This window comes from Gracilinanus agilis, chromosome 3, assembly GCF_016433145.1.
Source record: "Gracilinanus agilis isolate LMUSP501 chromosome 3, AgileGrace, whole genome shotgun sequence".
Lineage (NCBI taxonomy): Eukaryota > Metazoa > Chordata > Mammalia > Didelphimorphia > Didelphidae > Gracilinanus > Gracilinanus agilis.
The window spans coordinates 296995139-297017675 of NC_058132.1; the positions used below are offsets into that span (position 1 = coordinate 296995139).

Here is a 22537-nt window from a genome sequence, read left to right on the forward strand (position 1 = left end):
CAGGGGGTGGTCAGTCATTTCTGAGTTGTCACCCATTTTAGCAAGTGGCTTGCAAACCTCCCCTACTTAGTGTTAAGTAGGGGTGTCTACACTTTTGGTTGTTTAAATTTAAAAGTAGGCAAGGGGAGAGTCAATCCCATCTTCACATGCTAGTCAGTCAATAAGCATTTATGATTGGTGAAAAATAATGACTATTCACAATTATTCTAATGAAAGATGATGTTTGTACAAAAATATATGTAGAGTTAAATACAAAATAATTAAAGGTAGTTTAGAAGGGAGGGTACTGAGCAAAGGCATCCCAGGATGAAAACAGAAAGACGACAACAAACAAAAGGAAAATGGAAAATATTTGCAAATAACTGTTAAAACAAAATTTTTTTCTCCATAAATGATAGTGACCTCACAGTATACCATACTTGAACCCTAACATTACAGTTCCTGAAGTTATTTAAAAGGAACTAGACATGACACTTAAAAAAAAAAACAACAAGCAAAAACAGCAACGATGGGGAAAATAGCCAGTTTGGATCAGAGAGAGGGGAGGTTTCTATTAGAGGTGATTCAGTAATGAAGTAATTGAAGGACCAATTTATAAGAAGGAAGTTTAATAGCTTGAGGAAATATAATCCCATACTTTAACAGTATCCAAAAGGAGCCACCAAGAAAACAGCTATAAGCTTATATGGCTACTCTTCCATCTATATAAAATTTTTTTCAAGATAGTCTTATATACGAATTGATGGCATCCTCAGTGAACATGGTTAGCATCATAGGACAATGGAAAAGCATGTGATGAGTGTGAAGAAAAGGTAAAAAAAATATATCCAAGAATTGTATCAAAGAAAGAAAAGATGGTCACTTAGCAAGAACAAAGAAAGTCAGGTAGAAAGTCAAGAGTGTTCTACCTTCACCATAATCAAAGGAAACCTATCGCATTAGGTAGACCTCCTGCAGCATACTTTTGGTAGGACATGGATAAGAATTGCACAAGATGAATACCAATGATGTGGGCTGAGGTCTGCATCTTTGGATAGAACCTTTGATGCAAGATCACAGATCCATTTGAGTATGTAAGAGAAAGGGGGATTTCATAATAGAGCTGCTGTAAAGATACAAAGATTTTAACTGGTTACACAGAGCTCTATGGAGTTTTGTGTGATAAATTTAATATAGTGTTTGAAATAGTTATTTCGTTCTTGAGCTCCTTTAAAGGAAGAAACAGGTTCATTTTTATATTTTTTTATCACCATTGCCCAGCACAGCATCTGGCCTGTAATAGGTACTTAATAAACTCCTGCTGATTAATTCTCTGTGTCTGTGATCAGGCTGAGTTATTAATTATAAATGTGTTCATGGATTTTTGATATTTTAAAGGGATATTCACCTGATATGTGCTTTCTGCAATTTTAAAGATTTGTGATAAGTAAACAGTGAGAAGCCTTTATCTAGCAGTTAACAACTCTTTTATATAACTTCAAGTTACATTTCTTTCCCAGGCGAGACAACTAATAAATGTTCGTCATTGATCAAAAGGGCTGCAGGCAGGTGGAACACTACAAATCCTTAGGCCTCTTGGAAAAATAACTCAAGGTCCATATCTTCATGGCAGTAGGTTAGAGCAAAACAACATTTTTCACAGAGGAAAGTCGGGCCAAATTTGTCCCCTGACTCCTTTACTGATGTTAGTGAAATAATAGTGTTCAGTGTTAAGAGCAGATTATATAAGGAAAAATGCAAAGAAATCACTGGACTGATTCAGAATTGGGTTTTATTCCCAAGTTTGTCATTTCCTTCCTGAGTGACCTAAAGTAGTCATTTAGCTTCCTTAAGCCTTGTTGTTTTCTGTTAAATCAGAGGTTTGATTTGTTCATTTCTAAGATCACCCCAGCTTTAAAGTTGTGATTCTACAAAAATCTAATTCACAAGAATTAACTGCGTATTCCTAAACATATTCCTAAACAACCCTATCTTGAACTTAAAATACTTCACTAACCATCAGCCCTATTTCAAGCTCAGGCCTTACAGCCAACATCCAGGGAATCAACCCAGGTTGAGATATGACCTAGTAACTGTTTCTGCAGGTGTTGGGGCCTGTGCCTCCTCACCAGAAACAGCTGCTGAAGACCCAGAAAAGAAAGTTCTTGCCACTGAAGTCCTTGGTACTATCAAATGATTCAGCATCAAAGATGATATTGTCTTTTCAATGTAAATAACAAAGATACATTACCATCTGCTTTGCCCCTGTACCCTAGGGACCATGAAATCTTTCTATATGACTTAAGAACTGAAACTTCTAGGTGTTGTCTTCCCATTAGAATATGAACTCCTTGACAGTAGGGTCTGTGTTATTTTTCTCTTTGTGTCCTCAGTGCCTGGTACAGTGCTTTGCAAATAGTACATAATAAATTTTGTTCATGCATAGAGGACCTTCTAAAAAGTTCAGTGCAGTTTTAAACTATAAAAGCTTTTAAATTACAATGAGACTTTTGAGACAGCCCTTATGTTATGGTTTGCAAAGCACTTTACAAATGTTACTTCACTAAGCTATTATTATCTACATTTTACAGATATAGAAACTGAGGCAAACAGGTTAAGTAATTTGAACTCATATCTTCTGATTCCAGGTCACTCTGTCATTTAGCTGTCTTCATTCTATGAAAACATGCCCTTTCAAAACCTAAATTATGAAAGTACGGTATTTATGAGTAAAAAATAAGAATTCTCATAAATTTCTTCTCTGTTATGTGGGTGTATATACACATAGTTATAGTTTAAAACACCTGTTGAGCAGATGATTCTGTAGGACAAGAATCTATGATAAAAGAATTTAATAAAAATTTTCAGGAACAGTAAAGAGTAGATGTTCCTCTTTTTAACATGAAAAATGAGAACTTTCATAACCTGTTGTGGTCTAAGTATACAGTTTTCTCACTATTGTAAATACCTTAGCTTATATGCAAATGGATCTTTTATATTCTTGTAGAATAAATAGTAAATCACTAGTTAAATTAATGGTACAAAAGAGTAAAAAAATAACTGAAAAATAATATACTACAATGTTTATTAGCTTTATCTTAAAATGTAAAACTTTATAAATGTGACCTCCTCTGGATATAAATGACAAACTTTTTTGCTTTACACTCTGCTTTCTCTAATGTTTTTCTTTTCAATTTTTGTTGGATGTTGCTTCGATTTTAGCAGAATTTAATTTATTCGGCAAGTGCTTATTTTTAAATTAAAATTTATAAAATAATAACAATCCAATTGCTCAGTCTCCCTCTACCCCATTGAAAAAGAAAGGAGGGGAACAAAAACATTTAACAAATAATGAGTGAGGTACAACTAAGGAGCACAGTGCACAGAGTCCCAGCCTAGGGTTGGGAAGACCTAGGTTCAGAAGCAGCCGTTTGCTATATGCCTCTAGTCAAGTCACACAACCTCATTTGCCTCACCCTTTCCCTTCAGTCTTAAGAGTTGTTACTGAGACAGAAAGTAAGGGTTTAAAAAGAAAAAAAAACAGATGATGCATAGTCAGGCAAAAGAAATGCTTGCATTGGTTATGTTCAAGAAGTGCATGTCTTAATTTATACACTGAATTCTTTAACTCTGGTGGTGTGGTAGATCTTCTTTCATCATGGGGTCCTCTATAATAGTCATTACGTTAATAATAGTTCTTTAAGTCTTTCAAAGTTGTTTCTCTTCACACTGTTGTTATATAAATTGTTCCGTTTTGCTCACCTCAGTATTCATACTAGTCTCTTTATTTTCTTACAGTCTAATAGTATTCTACTATATTCATATACCATCATTTGTTCAGTTATTTCCTAATTGATGGTACCTCCTTATTTTCCATTTCTTTTTCCCCTTTCTCCGATCTCTTTAAGAGTATATTTAAGGACATTGTAAACTGTCATATTTCCAAATTGCTTTCCATAATGGTCAAACCAGTTCTCATCTCCAACAGTGCTTTAACTAAAGGGCTATATTTCATAGTTCCTCCAACATTCATCATTTTCCATTTTTGCCAACCTTGCTAATCTGATGAGTCTGAGGTAGAACTTCAGAATTACTTTCATTGTATTTCCAAAATATTAGTGATTTGTAGCATCTTTTAAAATGTGGTTATTGATCGCTTGGATTTCTATCTTTGAAAACTACCTTTGACTATCAATTAAGGATTATCTTTTTTTATTACAGTTGAATCAGTTCCCTATATATCTTGAAAATGATACCTTAATTGCAAGTTATTTGCTGCAGAGATTTTTCTCCCTGCTTCCCTTTTAATTTTAGCTGCATCAGTTTTGATGGTATAAAAACTTTATAATTTTATGTAATCAAATTTGCCTATTTTAACTTTAGTGGTGCTCTTTATCCTTTGGTCATAAGCCTGTCCCATAACCATAAATCTTAAAGGTATTTTCTTCCTTACATCTCTAATTTCTTTATGATGTCACTCTTTATATACCATGTACTCATTTTGAGCTTATTATATGTTGTGCAATAGTGATTTATACCTTGTTTCCACTAGATTGTTTTCCAGTTTTTCCAGCAGTTTTTGTTAGTGAGTTCTTGTCCCAATAGCTGAAGTAATTGGATTAGTAAAAAACTAAGATACAGTGCTCTTTTGTTTCTGTAAGTTTTGTATACTTAATCCATTCCTCTGATTCCTTAATCAATACCGAATCTTTTTGATTATTACTTCTTTGTAGTGTAGTGTAAAATCTGGTACTACTAGACCTCCTTTGTTCCACCCCCACCCCCATTAATTCCCTTGAGATTCTTAATCTTTTGTTCTTCCAGATGAAGTTTGTTATTTTTTTCCAGCTTTATATAGTAATCCTTTGTAGTTGGATTGGTATAACCCTGAATAAGTCAATTTAGGGATTATTTTCATTTTTATTATATTGACCCATCCTGACTATGACCTATTAATATTTCTATACTTTACTTAGCTATATGTCTATTTACGTAAAGAGTATTTTAAAGTTGTATTCATAGAGTTCCTGTTTCAGTCTTAGCAGGTAGGATCCCACATATTTTATACATTCCTTAGTTATTTTGAAGGAATTTCTTTTTCTTAGGCTTTGTTAGTAATGCTGAGAGAATGAGAGAAATGTTGAACTTTGTAAATTGTAATTTATTTAAGTTTGTAAATTTTAAGTTATTTTTCTGTCCCTACAACTTTGCTGAAGTTTATTCAGTTAATTTTTAATTGACTCTAGGGCAGTAGAGTCAAACTTAAAAGGATCCCTGTAGGTCCATATTACTTAGAAAAACCACATATTAACATTATATTCTATTATACATTTGTATATTATACATAAAAGTTTTTCCCAATGACATCTTAATCTTAGGTATTTGACACCTCTCCCTAGGATCTTTAAGTAATCATGGCAGCCCAGAGATGGGAGGTCCTGGGTTCAAATTTGGCCTCCGACACTTCCTAGCTTTGTGACTTTGGGCAAGTCACTAAACCATCATTGCCTAGCCCTTACTGTTCTTCTGCCTTAGAACCAATACACAGTTTTTTATATATAATACAATACACAGTATTGATTCCAAGATGGAAGGTAAGGGTTTAAAAAAAAAAAGTAAATGTAGCTACATGTGTTATAGGAAAAAAATTACTATAATTCTCAGTCTCCTCTAGCAGTTGGCTATAAGAATAATCATGAAAAATGAACTCCAAAAATATTTTAGTCACTTTCAGGCTCCCACCCCTTTACAATCACTCATAACATCATATGGTAGTACACTCTCAGTAAAAAGGTAATAATAATCTTTCTATGGATTTAAAAATTTGTTGAAAAAATCAGGCATGATTGTAAAAGCATTTTGAAGTACTTAACTCCATATATACTCTATCATAGAATATAAATTTCAAAATAAAAAATAATGTGCTCAACAAAAGAATATTACTGTCATTATAATACTCATATACATCTTGGCCTGGGATTTTTTTCTCCAGCATTGGTAATTCTGCACCCACTGTTCTACAGTATATATAACTAGTAACCTATTTTACAAGATAACTGGTCAAGTTTATGAGTGAAGTGAATCACTTTCCCCCTCTATATTATATTAACTGGATCATATGAGCTCAAACCACATGGTTTTAATTTGTTACTTGTCACATTGTCCTTTATGCTATTATTAGTTCTTTCATTCTTCCTTTTTGTTCCTGGAGGAAAGGACTGTGTCTTATACATCTTTGTGTATCTTCCACACACAACCTCTAAGCACTTAAAAAAGTACTCTGTAGATAGTTAGTAGGTTATTATTGTTATTAGTCCTGAACAGCCCTAAAAGGATTGTTTCAAAGGATGTATGCATTGCCACTACCACTTTAGATTTATAGTCTGAATACTTTTGTAAGCCCCCCACTATGTTTTTAATATTTTATTTTAGAAATAGTTGCTGTGTTTTTATAAATTTACTTTCCAAAGTTTGATATGCCAGGTCTTCATGAATTTTTCAGTTGTCATATTCCAGTGATACAGCTTAACTTTTAGAAGGACTTTCAAGCTAAACTATATTATGTGTAAGATAAATTTGTTTTTTAAAGCTTCATTTTAAATTAAGTTAAAATGCAGAACTTAGCAATTTTAGTGTGATCTTTGACCTTGCTTTTCCTTGCCAAGTTTTCTATTATAATAAAAGTACCTGATTAGTGTTAGTGGTACTAATAACAGTTTCCTTTTAATATCTCCAGCCGATCTCTCTTTTTATCATAACCTGTAGGGCAGATTGCACCTAGTCACCAAGCATTTATTAAGAACCTACTTTGAGGAGGAGTAATGTTCAATGAGGCCAGAGAGAGAGGTTGGAGCTAGATTGTATAGAGCTTTAATAGCTAAATAGAAAACCTGATATTTTTTCCTAGTGTCAATAGGGATTCACTGGGGTTGATTGTGTAGGAGAATCATATGATTAGATCAGACTACTGGCTGTCCCCCTATAAAAGGAATATATTCCTACCTTATTTCTACCACCTCTCAAAGCAAGTCCATTCCATTTTTTAACTACTCTAATTGTTAGGAAATTTTCCCTGACATGAAGCCAAAACAAACTTCTTTGCAACTTCCATCTATTATTCTTGGTTCTCTCCTCTGAAGAAAACATGACAAGTTTCATCTCTCCTCATAAGATAGCTATTTGAATACTTGAACATAATCTGGAGTCTTCTCTTCTACAACCTGAGTATGTATAGGTTCTTTAAATGATCTCATGGCATGGACTAAAGGTATTTATCATCCTGATTGCCCTCCTCTGGGACACTCCAGTTTATCGGTGTTGTAAGGAAGGAAAAGGGGTTTTGGTCAAATATATTAAAATTTGGTCGCCAGGAGAAATTTCCCCAATTAAGGAATAACCTCAAGTCAAAATTGACTTTTATAGGGAATTTATTTACAATTGAGAAGAGGTAGAAGAAATAAGGAAATAAGAATCTAACACAGTAGGTAAATTATTACAATCCTCTAATGAATCCAGGTAGATCTAATTAACCCAGCTGAGAGTCAGAGGGCTAGGGGGGCCCGGAGGCGAATGAAGCAAAAGCTTCAGTCACAGAGTCTCTATTAAAGGGAAGTTCCTTAAGAGAAGTTCAGGAAGATTCAGTCTTTAAACTCACCACATGGAATTCCAAAGAAGATATTAAGAGCAGTCTCACCAGCATCCCAGCCAGCAGTCCTCCATGAACCAGCAAAGCTCCTTCTCCAGCAGAAGACCCTCTGACTCACTCAACTCTCCTTTTAAAGGGGTCATTCATGCATCACTTCCTGTACCTCCCTGCAATCACAACAGACGCTTTTCTTAGGATTACCTAGGGGGCAGTCAGTCAATTCTAATTTGTCACCCACTCTAGCACATGTGGGTTACAGACCTCCCAAAATTGGAGGTATTCTCACCTTTGGTAATTAAATCTAAAGATGGGCAGTGTAGACTTAATCTAATTATCACAATCCCCCCTGTGATCATTTGGGAGACTGGTCTCTCCAATTGATCGGTTGACATAATCATCTTATACCCCTAAAATTCCAACTACAATAGTTAAAGGGAAGAGGTAGGTAGAAGAGATAGAAGGAGCAAAATCAATGTTTTGCTTGGCACATTGACAAAAAGCCAATTGGGGCGCAATCCCCTTTGGCATAAGAGTTTACAATTCAAAATAATTGTGTTCAGTCCCCTCAAGTTCAGTTAGTTGCACCCTAAAGTTCATTTTGGATCGTCTTAATTCAATATAGATTTCTGCAGGCATCTTTCTCTAAATAGTCCATTTTTTCTGGATTCAAAGTGTTAGGCTCTTTTTCTGAAAAATTTCCTTGAACAAAATTTTAAAACTTGGATTTTTATAAAAAATACAATCTCCCCTGAAGAGGGTGTTTAAAAAGAAACACCCACATCAGCTCAGAATACGTCATTGAGTTTTGGGGTGTATAAATCAGTTATCAAAAGAAAAACCAAAAGCATAAAAAGAAAAACAAATAAAAGAAAAATTATATTTTGGGAGAAATAAAATTTCAAAATAAGAATCAAAATATCAAAATCCATGTATGTAAAATTTTCTGATTAAGCAAGAATAAATTCATAATAGGCCCTTGTATTAGGGTCCAATTAAAGTAAGTTCTGTCGGACAAAAATGCAGTAATATTGCACTTGCCCATTGGCAACTAAGACTACAGCAAATTGCCATATCATAAGAAGAAAAAGGACTAGATTTTTATGTAAAAGGGAAGTGTCCTTCTCAGGTATGATTTACTTCATTCTCAGGGATAGGGGAGCCACCATGATGGCCAACCTTCAGTACTTGACTGGCAGTGTGGTATGAAGTTTCCTACTACTTAACATATGTCAAGCATCGCAACTTTGAGTCTCACAATAGGTTCAAGTCCTTTAGTATTGGCATAAAAGTTCAATAATCCTACTTGGATTGGTATGGTCTTTTTTGACCTTGTGCTCCGTGGCACTATTCAGTTTCTCATCAATCCCAATGGGACTGGTTGGTCTCCAAGACCTTGTGCTTCTTGCATTGTATGGTGGCTCTATTGTTCCCTTCTTCTGGAATCAGACAGAATCATTAATAACAGTCTTATAATATTTAACAATAAATGACAGGTTACCATAGTCTGGGGCTTTGGGGTATGAATTAGTATTAGAACAAATATATTTTAAACTTATATTACTGCAGAATCAAAAATTAATATTGATTACATGTATTTTAAGTATAAGAAATAGTGTTCTTAAACAGTTATGCCCCAAATGACATAATCTTAGGGTCTTCAGTATTTAACTTGAGACCTATAGGCTTCATGACTCCTGGGAAATACTTTTAAAAAATAATAAAAGTACAATACAACATAGTATTAATTTGTAGTTTTCTAAGTCTTCTACATCCTCTATCCATTGCCCTAGTTGAAGTCTGGTAGGACAAAATTCTTTCCTTACAACCTATATCAGTTATTTGTCAGGTCCTATTAACTCTGTTATCTCTCTTTTCCATCTCATGTTACTACCTGCCTAATTCATTACAAAAGCCTCCTAATTGGGGTTTTCCCTTTAACCTCCACCCTTATCCCAACTAATTCTGTTTATTTTTGTCATATAATTCTGCCATATTTCCAGATTTGTTCTTGGTGTGTGCATCCTCAAAACTCTTTAGTGGGTTCCTGTTGTCTAATGAATAACATTCAGACTACTGTCAGGCTTCGAATGCCCTCCACTATCTGATGCACCCCTTACTTTTTTTTTTTTTTTTTTTTTTTTTTTAATTTTAAACCCTTAACTTCTGTGTATTGACTTATAGGTGGAAGATTGGTAAGGGTAGGCAATGGGGGTCAAGTGACTTGCCCAGGGTCACATAGCTGGGAAGTGTCTGAGGCCGGATTTGAACCTAGGACCTCCTGTCTCTAGGCCTGGCTGTCAATCTACTGAGCTACCCAGCTGCCCCCTCACCCCTTACTTTTTAACTTTACCTCCTGCTTTGCCCTTCATATACTGTATATAGTCCTTAAGCCAAACTGTACTCTTCACTATCCCCGATACAGATATTTCTTTGTTGCTTTTTTTATTGCTCCCTGTGCTTGGGATACCAAAACAACACCCAATAAGTATGTGTACTACTTATTTCCAGACTGAGTACAGTTCTTATTCCCTTTCTTCTGACTAATGGGAATGTGATTTTCAAAATTATATTTAGAGGAACTTGTAAAACAAATCCCTGACAAAGTCCAAATTACTTTGTTGGGATAAATTTTGTTATAAAGAGCCTTTCTGGTATTTGCATTCCCAGTGGTCAGGGGAAAAAGCTTACACTCAATCCTCTGTAGTGGATTTATAAGTGAAAAGAAGACATAGAATCATAAAATATTAGTCCTTGGAAATTACACAGTCTTAGCTTTTATTTTACAGGTGAGGAAGATGAGATTAGAAGTTACACTCACGTTAGTTAGGAAATAACAATCAGAAATTCTAGTGTCTTTTTTATACTTCCAACCAGACCACACAGTTGTCAAAACTAGTAGAGAAATACAGGCAGTTTTGTGTATATATCATTACCTTAATCTTGTCATCCTCCAAGTTCATAGTAAATATTTAATGTTTTCTGAATTGAATTAAATCTAATCTTGGGAATCTTGATTGAAGCACCTACATGCCTTATTTGTTTCCAACAGTTGAGATATCTAAGAGGGATGATACTGGAGAGATGAAAGTTAGTGGACAGTAAGTGGAGATGAAATTACTTAACCTTGGGCAAGCCATTTACCTTTTCTTCCTCTTCTCTCCATCCCCCTCATCTATAAAATGATGGAAGTGGGAAATCTTGAAATCTCTAATAGTTCTAAATATGATCTTAACTTTTTTTGTACAATATTTTTAATAGAGAATTTACTTTGTCACCAAAGTGACAGAGCACCCTTCTCCAAGACTTGTAAAAAACTTTTTTATTTAGAACTTTTCATTTGTAATTAATTTCCTTATTGATGGTGTTGGCCCTTTGTGATATTTATAAAGTAGGGGAAATCTGTCATCTATGCCCCAGTTTCTCCATTTCTCTACTCTGTTCTCAGAAGCCATCTATCTCTCTTTTACCTTCCCCCTCTCTCAGACCTTTGTTTTCTTCTCTTTCTCTATGAACCAACTTCTCAAATCCTTCACCCATACAGATAACATCTTTCACTTCAGTTTATGGTGGTGTTTCACCCCTAGACTCCCCATCACCATCTCTGCAAAGAGGGAAAAGAGATCCCTTGAGATTATAATGGCTAGATTCACAAAACTGGAATTGTTGTCTTCCCCGAGTAAACTATACTTTTTATTTACCATTCTCTAGAAAAGCACATTTAATGTGCTTTGACAAGTTATATTAGGAATGATGATCTAGAATATGGCAATTAACTAAAAGCCTCTGGGTAAAAATTGAGATGAATAAGTATCAATGGGATGTTAAATTGCAACAGTTTGGAATGCTGTAAATTATTAGACTAGATGATAACATGTTTTGAGAAACAGCAGCAGCAGTCTCTATATCCTCATGGATATAGAAAATCCTTCTGGCCACAAATGTGTCCTTTTGGTAACATTTATACATAGGAATGCGCAATTTAGGCCCAAAATGGCGAAGGATTTAATTAAACAGATATTTACTAGACACTTGCTATATGTAAGGTCCCCATTTCTTATAAAAAATGAATAAGTACCTGCCCAGTGGAAGCTTAGTGTCTAATGAGAAAAGATAAATATGATAAAACAAAGATAACTGACCTTTATTTGTGCTTTGGATGCTTTGCATGCGTTATCTTAAATTTGAGTGTCACAATAATCCTGTAGGACTAAAATAATATTATTTATTTATTTAGCATTTACTCTATGCCAGGCATTGTGCTAAACACTTTATAAATATTAACAACTCATTTGATCTTCACAACAACCCTTCAGAGTAGGTGCTGTTATTATCCCCATTTTACAGTTGAGGGAACAGGCAGACAGAGGTTAGCAGTGACTGATTGTGTTTATGAAGTGTATGACCCACCTCCAGAGAGAGGAGTGGTAGATTTATGGTGCAAAGTGAAGCATATATTTTTGGACACAGCCAATATGTACAGTTCTCTTGCTTCACTATGTTTACTGACAAAAGTTTTTGTTTTTCCAAGGGGAAAGGATAGTTGAAGGAAATTGGTGATAACATTGCCCTTCTCCCATCCTCACTCCCACCACCACCACCCCCAAAAAAAGAGAGAAATTGCACAGAAGAGAAGCAAAGAATATTCAAAAGGAAATATAGACAAGTAGCAGGACAACTTTGAAATTGAAGTTGTCCTTTTTTAACTTTGTAATATGAAAATGTTCTTTTTTTGTTAGTTTTTACTAAATTTAGAACATAAGAAAAATAACTCTAATACATCATGGTTGCTGTGGGAAACAAATATGTATAGTTCAGGGGTCTTTTAAAAATCTTAAAATGCTTTATACATGTCAGACAGAATACACACAGAGAATATGCTCAGTATGTAAGCAAAACTTAATGATCTTAAAGACAGGTTGTATAGAGATAGCCTAAATAAGGATCATAGATTTCCCAGAAGAATACAAGAAGATAAAAAAACCTTAACAGCATAATGTAAGAAATAATATAAAGGAATGCTTCACAACTTTTTAACACAGAAAATGAAATGCCAATTGAAAGAATTCATAGATTGCTCTAGAAAACAACAACAAAAACCAAGATACATAGTGGTTAAATTTAACAGTTCAATTAAAAAATACCAGGTTCTGCCAGCAATAAGGAGAAAGACCTTCAAATATAAGGTGAAAGAAATTTGAACAAAACAAGAAAAATCTCCAAGTACCAGAAAATGCAGGGATAAATGTAATGATGTGATCCAAAGAGCAATGAAACTCACAGTTGAGCTCAGGATGAACTACTTAAGTTTGTGCTTAAATGAATGGGGGGGAAAATGGCTGTCCAATAATAAAGAGGTATTTGAAGCTTTCTTAGAAGGAAAACCAGACCTGAAGAGGTTATTTGTTTCTCAAACACTCAACATAGCAATGCAGATTTTTTTTTGGTTCTGTCATTTTCAATCTTGCCCTACTTGTCATTACCCCATTTTGGATTTTCTTGGCAAAGATTACTTTGCCATTTCTTTCTCCAGCTCATTTTACAGATGAGGAAACTGAGGCAAACCAGGGTTAAGTGATTTGCCCAGGGTCACACAGTAAGTGTCTGAAGCCAGATTTTAGCTCAGGAAAACTCATTTTCTGACTCCAGGGCCTAGCACTGTCCACTGCACTACCTAGCTGCCCTAAAAATGCAGAACAGGTGAATAAATGAAGCTCCCAAGAATAATAATAGCAGAGAGACAAGTAAGAGACTTCTTTCTAAATGTATATAAAGAGACAGATGTGAAGGCAGAAGTAAAGTGGAGGTAACATTGAATGCACTTACCTGAGGCATTATGGACAGAATCTCACAGCATCCTATCTATGGGTAAATCAAGTTTTGTTGTTGTTCTTGATAAGGGGAGACAGTGGCTACAACAAAATAGGAAAACACATGAAAGGGATGGAAAGGAAAAGGGGTATAGAGAAGGAAATATTTGAGGTGCCCCACTCAAATCAAAGACATGCAAAAAGGGGAAAATTAGCCCTGTGGTTTCAGGATGAGAAGAGCCTAGAGGAAGAATGAGAAGAATAAAGAGGAAGGTGGAGGAAGGAGGCTTTGCTTTGATGGTAGGAGCTAATAATACTTCTGTGGGTGAAGAGAGATGTTCTTTGAAGGAAGATAGGAACTTTGCACTGGGTAGTGATATGTGTAGGATTTGGTTCTTGAAAAGAGCATTCTACTTGAGAGGTAAAGGGATTGGGACACCTGAGGGAATAGGAAGGCATGGGAGTTTGGAAGTAATTTGGGAAAAGAAGGTAACCAGCCAAGGATAGGGGGCATAGATCAGTGGTGGGCCACATAATCAGGGATATGAGAAAGGAGGTCTTAACATTAGGCAAGGGTCTCTCTGACTTGCAGGGATTGGCCTTGTTGTGATGATGCACAAAAGAGGAGGAGAAGCATTGGGGGGGAGGGGGAATGGATACCTTGGACATTTTAATTACATAAGGAATACAGAGAATTAAAAGAGACTAGATAATTGTAGTGATCATGAACCAGAGAATGACATTCTAGAGTAGATGAGAAGATGGGTAATTACACAAGAAGTTATAAAGAAATCCTCTCTGGAACAGAGTATGAAAAGAAATTAAATTTAAAGTAATGAATAGGACTAGTTGAAGGGGAGAAGAGAAAAGGGAAATCTGTTTAACTAAGGGAGGAAATGGAGGAAGAATTATATAACCAGATAACCCCAAAGGGAAAGGGCTAACAAATAGGAGGGGAAGGTTTGGGGGAAAGGGAGCTAGTGGGAATAGAGCTGCCTTAATATTTATGCATTCCTATATATCAAGAAACTTGAACAAGAATATTCCAAGGTTAAAAAATAATCTCTCCCTCCTTAAATGTCATTTTGCTTTGTTTGGATTATTTCTTTGCATTTATCATATTCTGATTTGTAGTATACTTATTTGTGTATGTATCTTCTCCCCTAATAGATTGTTAGCCCCTTCATGTACAGTTTCATCTTATATTTAATATAATACAAATGCCCTATTAAATTAATGGTACTTATTAAATATTTGTAGGATAGGTTAAGAATGTCTGTCCTTACTATGGCATTTATATAATCTCAGTTGGGTACCTCTCATAATAGCCAAATGACAAAGTAGGCTCTAAGAAGACCATAGAAGACTATATCTAGAAAGATAGAGATATTTAATTTCCCATATGTTACTTCGACATTTTTTCAAGTGATTTTTACTATTTTAATATTGTTTTAGCAAATTATTCTAATCTTAGTATTAAGTCGATCATGTGAGAACAAATAATTGAAAGATGCTTTTCTTCTCAGAATTACATATTTTGTAGTTTTTTCTGATCATGATACCTTACAAGCAGTAACTAAATGATGACATCAGTGAAATTACCTGTCCAAGGAATATCCCTCAAGATAAACTATATAATGACTTATAAATAGGTTAATGAACTGATTTTGTCTCCAATGTCTTAAGTCTACTGAAGAATACTCTATTACAATATTCATTTTTCTTTTAAAATAGTCTTTTCTGGTAGTAGAATTCCAACTGAGTGCTGACACCTGATGAAAATATTAAAGTTGGCTCTTTTGTTGACAGCATCAACAAAGAAAGCATCGTCGATGTAGAAGGTGTTGTAAGGAAAGTGAATCAGAAAATTGGAAGCTGTTCACAGCAAGATGTTGAGCTTCATGTTCAAAGGGTAATTTTTTTTTTTAAATAAAGTTATATACTGAAAGAAACTTAACTTAGTTTAAGTCATTTTTATTGTTTTTCACATCAGATGTATGTTTTTTAGTAGAATCAGTATAGTGTTATGATTCCACAGTTTTTCCTCATCACAGGAAAAAAGTAAAATCTAAAATTTTTTATTATTAATATGAAGAAAATAACATTTAAAATTTTTCCCAGGCACTAATCCAGTTTTGTGGGTTAATTATTTGTACCAAGACTTAATAACTAGTTCTGACCATTTAGAATATAGAAAATTTAGTTCATCTTATTACTTTTTAAGATTTAATCTTTTCCTTCTAAACTTAATCATAGTTTTCTTTAAATGGACTCCATATAGATATTCTAGTATAGGATAAAAAGACTGGAACTAAATGAGAGAATCTTTCAAATGAGGATCTTTTTAGAAGTAAAATATTTATTACTAAGTGAATTCTCCCCTTCTTCCATGGTCCCCAAAAAAGGATGGAGTTTATGGTGTTTGATTTGAGAATGGAATGGGCTATATGACCAGAATTAATAATAATTCATTGCTCTTGTAAATTCTTATATATGTTTAGAACTTAGCTCACCATTTATCTCCCTTTATCTGTTTAAATCTCATCCCTTTTATTTTTAATTTTTTCACAATTACAGATAAAAATAATTTTTGGCATTTTTTAAAATTTTGAGTTCCAAATTCTCTCCCTTCTTCCCTTCACCCTTCCCTAAGAAGGCAAGCTACTTGATATAAATTATACATGTACAGTCATATGAAATATTTTTCCATATTAGGTGTGTTGCAAAAGAAAACACATTACCCTACCCACCCTCAAGAAAGCAACTTTTAAAACATGCTTTGATATGTATTCAGAGTCCATCAGTTCTGGTACTAATAGACCACCTTACTTTACATTTTAAAAACTGATTCCCTTGATATTCTTGATCTTTTGTTCTTCAGATGAATTCTATTGTTTTTTCTAGCTTTTTAAAATAATTTTGGGTAGTTCAATTGGTATGGCTTTGAATATGTGACAATTTAGGTAGAATTGTCCTTTTATTATAGTGGCTCAACTTATTCTTGAGCAGTTAATATTTTCCCAGTTGTTCAGATCTGATTATTAGTGTGAAAAGTGTTTTGGAAAATGTTTTGCATTCATAATAGTTTCTGGATTTGTTTTGGCAGGTGAACAGACACCCATGTATTTATATTATTGTCCAGAATTATTTTAAATGGAATTTCTCTTTCTATATCTTGCTGCTGGACTTTGTTGATAATACATAGACATACTGATGATTTGTATGGGTTTATTTTATATCCCGTGACTTTGTTAAAGTTATTAATTATTTCATCTTGTTTTTCAATTGATTCTTCAGTTATATCATCATATCATCTGCAAAGAATAATAGTTTTGTTTCCTCATTGACTATTCTAGTTCCTTCAAATTCTTTTCTTTTATTGCTATGCAAGCATTTCTATTATAATATTGAATAATAATGGTGATGATGGCATCCTTGCTTCATCCCTGATTTTATTGGAAAGGCTTCTAGCTTATCTTTATTATAGATAATACTTGTAATAGGTTAAATAACCGTACATTTATTGGCCTTCTTATCAAATTTATAAGTAATATAGAGACAAAAGGCATAGCTTAAATATTTAATGCACTTAAGGATCCAGATATATGTTGATAGAGTAGACTATTGGACTGAAACTAAAAACATGAAATTTAATAGATATAAATCTCATGTATTAGTTTCACAAGTATATGGTTAGGGTGGCTTGGCTAATGTTGCATTTCAAAGAGGTCTAAAGCTTTGTATAGTAATACAAGCTTGATGTGATTCGGCTGCCAAAAAAGCAAACACATTTTAAATTGTATTAAAAGAAGAATTATTTTTAGGACTTAGAAGATAATATAATAGTCTCACTGTTCTCTGCTGCTCTGCTCATACCACAATAGGAGTGTTTCGTTCACTTCTGAAATTCAATTTTTAGGAATGACATTGACAAGCTGGAGAGCATCCAGAAGAGAGCTATTAGGATGGTGAATTATTGTGTAATCATATGATTGAGAATCGGTTGAAAGAACTAGGGAAGGGAAGATGTGGAGGCTTGCAGGGAAAGGATTGGTTTCTTTCTTCAAAAAGGATTACTTTTTCTGTTTGACTTAGAAGACAGAACTAGGCACAATAGGTAAAAATTGCAAAGAGGTGAATTTAGGCCTGATGGTAAAGAAAAGCTTCCTAACAATTAGAACTTTCCAAAAATAAAATGAACTGCCTTAGGAGGTAGTGAGTTTCCCACTCATCTTCTCCTCTACTTTAGAGAACTTCGGGCAAAGGTATGATGACTACCTTTTGGGGATATTATAGAGAGCATTCTTATTTGGGAGAAAATTGGACTAAACAATATGCTATAAGAATGGCAATTATAGGAGCTCATTCATTTTAAAGTATGGGTACATAGTCCAGTCAAAATAGTAGAATAAAAATCTTTTGTTACTGTTAATGTTTTATTAAAGTGTCCAATCTGATGATGCCAAGTTTGGAACAACATACTTTTTTTCCATGAAAAGCTTTGTTTCCTCTCATGTGTTTCACAAATTTTTTTTTTAAATAATCAAATTTAAAATTTTTCCCCAGAAAATGAGACATCAATGGAGTGTTAAAAAGTTGGGGAATGGGTAGAAACTGGTTTCAGCAGAAAAAAGGACAATAGCTATTGCCTTCTATGCAACATATATAATCAGATTTAAATAAAGTATTAAACAGAGGCTTGAGAAAAGCAAATGGAGCAAGAGTGGAAATAGGAATAAAAGAAATAATGTGAGCTAAATTGGTCCTTAAAAGTCAAGATAAATAGCTTAGAGTTGTTATACTGCTTAGACTTCCTCAGTTTCAGTTAAAGATTTACGCAAATAGTGCTTTATGTTTATACCAGCTATAGACTATTTTCTACATATTTTATTTCTATGTACCTCATAATATTTCTGATATTGTCTCAATTTTAGATCTATGTGATCAGTTTGGCTGAACCTCGCCTACCCTTACAGTTGGATGATGCAATTCGACCCGAAGTAGAGGGAGAAGAGGTGAAAAATTTGTCTTTTAAATACCTTACTCTATATTTTAGCTGGCAATAATTTGAAAGCATGTGTTTTTTTCTAATGTTTTCTTCCCCAATTGCATGTAAGAACAGTTTTTGGCATTCATTTTCTAATATTTTGAGTTCCAAATTCTCTCCCTTTCCCTGAGATAGTAAGCAATTTAATAACATTAAAATCAGTCTATTTTTATCTTAATTATTTGTGTCACGTGCTGTCTTTTCTTAATCATCTGGTGCTACCAGTACCTTTGTGGTCAATGTAATTTTTCGATCTTCACTCTCAGCAGAGGAACATGCAGAACATGCAGGGGAATTCATTATGAGTATGGCAGATAACTCCATGAAATAGAGAAGGGCCTTTAAGAAGGAATCAATTAGCCACATGTTTAGATTAATTTTTCCCTTCTAATTTCTCCTGTACCTTTTTCTTTCTCATTTTTTTTTTCTTTCCTGGCATTTTTCATCACTATCCTTTGTCTGGTTCTCCTTCCCTGATATTTCCATCCTTTTAGGTCAGGAAGTCCAGCACACTGAATAAAAATGGAAGTAATTATAAGTTAGGGGTCTAGAAATAACAATGTTCTCAATACTCCCTTTTTCCATCTCCAACTCTGTCCTGGTGAAAGAGGATCCCGTTGCCATCAATTTTATCTCCCGAAGAAACTGAGTATTGTTCCATATGGCATGATTTCAGGCATCGTAGCAAATATTTTATGTTCTAATGGTTTATGTGTTAATGTGCTTCTGATTTCATACTTCTAAATTGCCTTTTTTTATTTGTGGGTGCTAAAGTGTTGGGCAAAGTTAATAAAGTATAAAATGCTTTAATACTTCTACTAAAAATGTTTTATTCCTTAAGAAAATTTTTATTGATCTGTTTTTAGGAAGGAAGAGCTACTGTTAATCAAGATACAAGACTAGATAACAGAGTCATTGATCTTAGGGTAAGACTTTTTTTTTAAGCATATTGTTGAATTTTTATTAGGTGGTCAAGGCCATGTAAGAATCAAGTTTAGTTTTCTCCGTACACTGGGAAACACATGAAAAGGTAATTTAATCCTTAAGACACAAGTATTCTAGGATAATAGCTGGTTAGAGCATTTATAAATAAATGTAGATGACTCTCAGTCCAAAATAAACATTCTTACCCCCTCATTTTCACCTACTTCCTACACATTTTACTTGAAGTGTCTTTAGCACTTCAAACACAAATGTCCAAAGCCAAACCAGTCCTGCTCCCCTCCAGTCTTAGTGTAGAGAGGAAAATTGAGTCATATACTCCAATCTTTATCTAAACCTCTTTGCTATCTCTTTTCTTCTCGTGGTTCTGCTGTCCTCCCAGTCACTCACCCTAGAAATTTAAGTCATTTGATTTTTTTTTCCCCTTTCTTTAACCTTCACAGCCAGTCAATTAGCATGTCCTCTCAATTCTACCTTTTCTCTTTCCTGTATCTGTATCCTCCATTCTGTTTGCCATCATCTCTTAATTGTGGCCTTACCTGTTTCTTAACTAGACTATTTTTATATATTCCCTACTGGTCTGCCCCATGATCTCTCTTTTCTAGGATATTCTACTTTTAGAATAATCTTCCTAATGTACTGCAATAATTATCTCATTTCCCTACTCAAAAAACTTTTGTTTCTTTCCTGTTCTCTACAAAATAAAGTGCAAATATTTGTGGCTTGGCATTCAAGTTTTTCTGTAATTTAACTCCAACCTACATTTCCAGCTTTATCTCACACATTTCTTTAGCACACTAAATTCCCACCAAACTACTCATTCTTAGTGTCTTCATATATTCTTATTCTCTTAACTCTTTTATCCATATTCACACTTATCACCCATTCCCCTTCCCCAACCCCATCTTGGTGCAGTTTGGTTCAAACATTATCATCTATTTGTTGGCATTCTTTTTTTTGTAATGACCCTGCTAAGGTGCCCCATCCATAAAACTTTTCTTCCCTCACCAAATCTACTTCGTTTGGAACTCTTTTCACTTTTATTCTGATTTATATTATAGTTTGTATACGTGTTTTGCCAAAATCTATTTATCATCTCTGATAATCTGATAAGGATGGCTTAGTTGATAAGAAAATAATGGGACATGGGAGCCGATCTTGACTGTGTCATAGCTGCTTCTCCAAAGTGCCATTGAGTCACAAGTTTATTATATATGAAAATTCAAGCACCCTTTCACCCAAAAGCACAGAGAGAGTTTTACAGCTTCGTAGACATTGCATTGAGTTTAGACAACACATGGAAACTTCAGAAACTTCAAGGTGAAGATAAGAACCAGGCTGGACCTTCAGCTACATGATTATCAACAAGCTAAGTCTGAGAATACTTTTCTCCAGGGCAAAATGCTCCTGTTAAACTAAGGTTTCAGCCTTGGGTTGCCAAGCAGCTGCATTTCTGACCAAAGGGGAAGAATGTTCACCTATTGACTACTGGTTTGCTAAGAGCTTAAAGCTTTTCAATAAGGAAAGGTGTGGATCAAAGGAGTCAAAAGAGGAATCTCAGATTTTTATCTATTTGAGACTGTTTCTCTTATTGGCTTCCCACACGTTTCATATCCCTTAGTATATTGTAAGTTTCCTTGAGGTCAAAGATCAGTAATTCCTTCCACAAAATAAATGTTTAATGAATGATAAGATTAATTGAAAACTGAATTAATATTTATGAAGGAAATTGGGCATAAACTGGGCAAATGCTGAACTGATACTAAAAATTCTTTTGATATTGACTAGGCCATGGAATATGAACTCAATAATATGGTAAAAGTAGTATTAGTGGTTTTTGCAGTAGTCTCATTAGTCTTTACCCCTTCAGATTCTGGTTTGGTTTGCAAGTGAAAAGTTTGGTGGTTTCATCATTGTAGTAAAACCAGTGTCATCTTTCTTAATATCCTGACCACATCTTCCTCCTTTTTGAATTTGTTAATGTGGTTTCATCATTTATTCTACCTGTTGTTTGTTTTTTCATCTTTTAAAAATCCTCTGTAGGGGGCAGCTGGGTGGCTCAGTAGATTGAAAGCCAGGCTTAGAGACAGGAGGTTCTAGGTTCAAGTCTGGCCCCAGATACTTCCTAGCCCTTACTGCTCTTCTGCCTTGGAACCAATACTTAGAATAGATTCTAAGACAGAAGGTAAGGGTTAAAAAATCCTCTAATCATTTTTCTTTATTTTATGTCTGCCCATATCTTACACTCAAATTTTGCTCCTTACTGACTCCTTTGTCTCTTGTTTGGGACTCTTCCCTTTTTTTGTGGCCCTTAGTAAACATGTAGCCAGTTTTCCTCTTTTATAACCCCCCCCCCCATGTCATGTAGTTTGCCTTAGTAACTATATACTATGCTCTGTCTCTTGACTCTTTTCTTCATTTTGCCTCAAGACTATATATATTATTTAACTCACTATTTTTAGGTAAACATTTTTGTTATTTATTAGTATCATTTCAGTGCTTGTCACTAAACCACTTATGAGTTCAAAATCAGATCTAACTAGTCTTTCTAAGCATTAACTTGGAAAGATATGGATTTTGGAAATAACTGGTTATTTCTGACTTGAGTTCCAGTATCTTCTTTGGAATCTTAAAATTCTGGAAAATCTAGGAAGATTCTGACCTGGGGCCTTCCTCAATTGGAAGATTTTAATATCATTTCTTTCTTCGATTCATAACTTTCTTCCTCAGCTCTCATCTTAATAGACTGTATTAACCTAGAAAATAAACAAAAGTATTAAGGCAGATTTTATGCTACCAAGGAAATCTGAATAAAAATTGCATCCACAAAATTCTTAAAACCACCATGAGAGGTTTTTGCTTAGAAGGGTCCAGTTCAGTCTGTTTTTCACCCTCTAAGTATATAGGAATCAAGGAAGGGACATATGAGGGAGTGCAAAACCAAGGCAAAAAATTTGAATATACCTTCTTACAATAACCTCAGAAATGGGACCATTTCAGAATGGCATGAGACCATGTGAGCCATCTTGAGAGTGAAAGAGGTTTCCTTCACACTCTAGGAATAGCCCTAGTTAGTCAACAAAGATGTTATAACTATTACATATGCCTCACAATATC

General features: G+C 34.3%; 1 protein-coding gene across 1 annotated transcript in view; it reads left to right on the plus strand.

The window, feature by feature from the left end:
* DARS1 (aspartyl-tRNA synthetase 1) overlaps nt 1-22537 on the plus strand; it is a 69796-nt gene that overhangs the window by 28123 nt on the left and 19136 nt on the right. The window contains exons 5-7 of the mRNA XM_044669901.1: nt 15241-15343; nt 18366-18446; nt 19345-19404. Coding sequence (XP_044525836.1) covers nt 15241-15343; nt 18366-18446; nt 19345-19404 — 244 coding nt within the window. The remainder of the gene's footprint in view (nt 1-15240; nt 15344-18365; nt 18447-19344; nt 19405-22537) is intronic.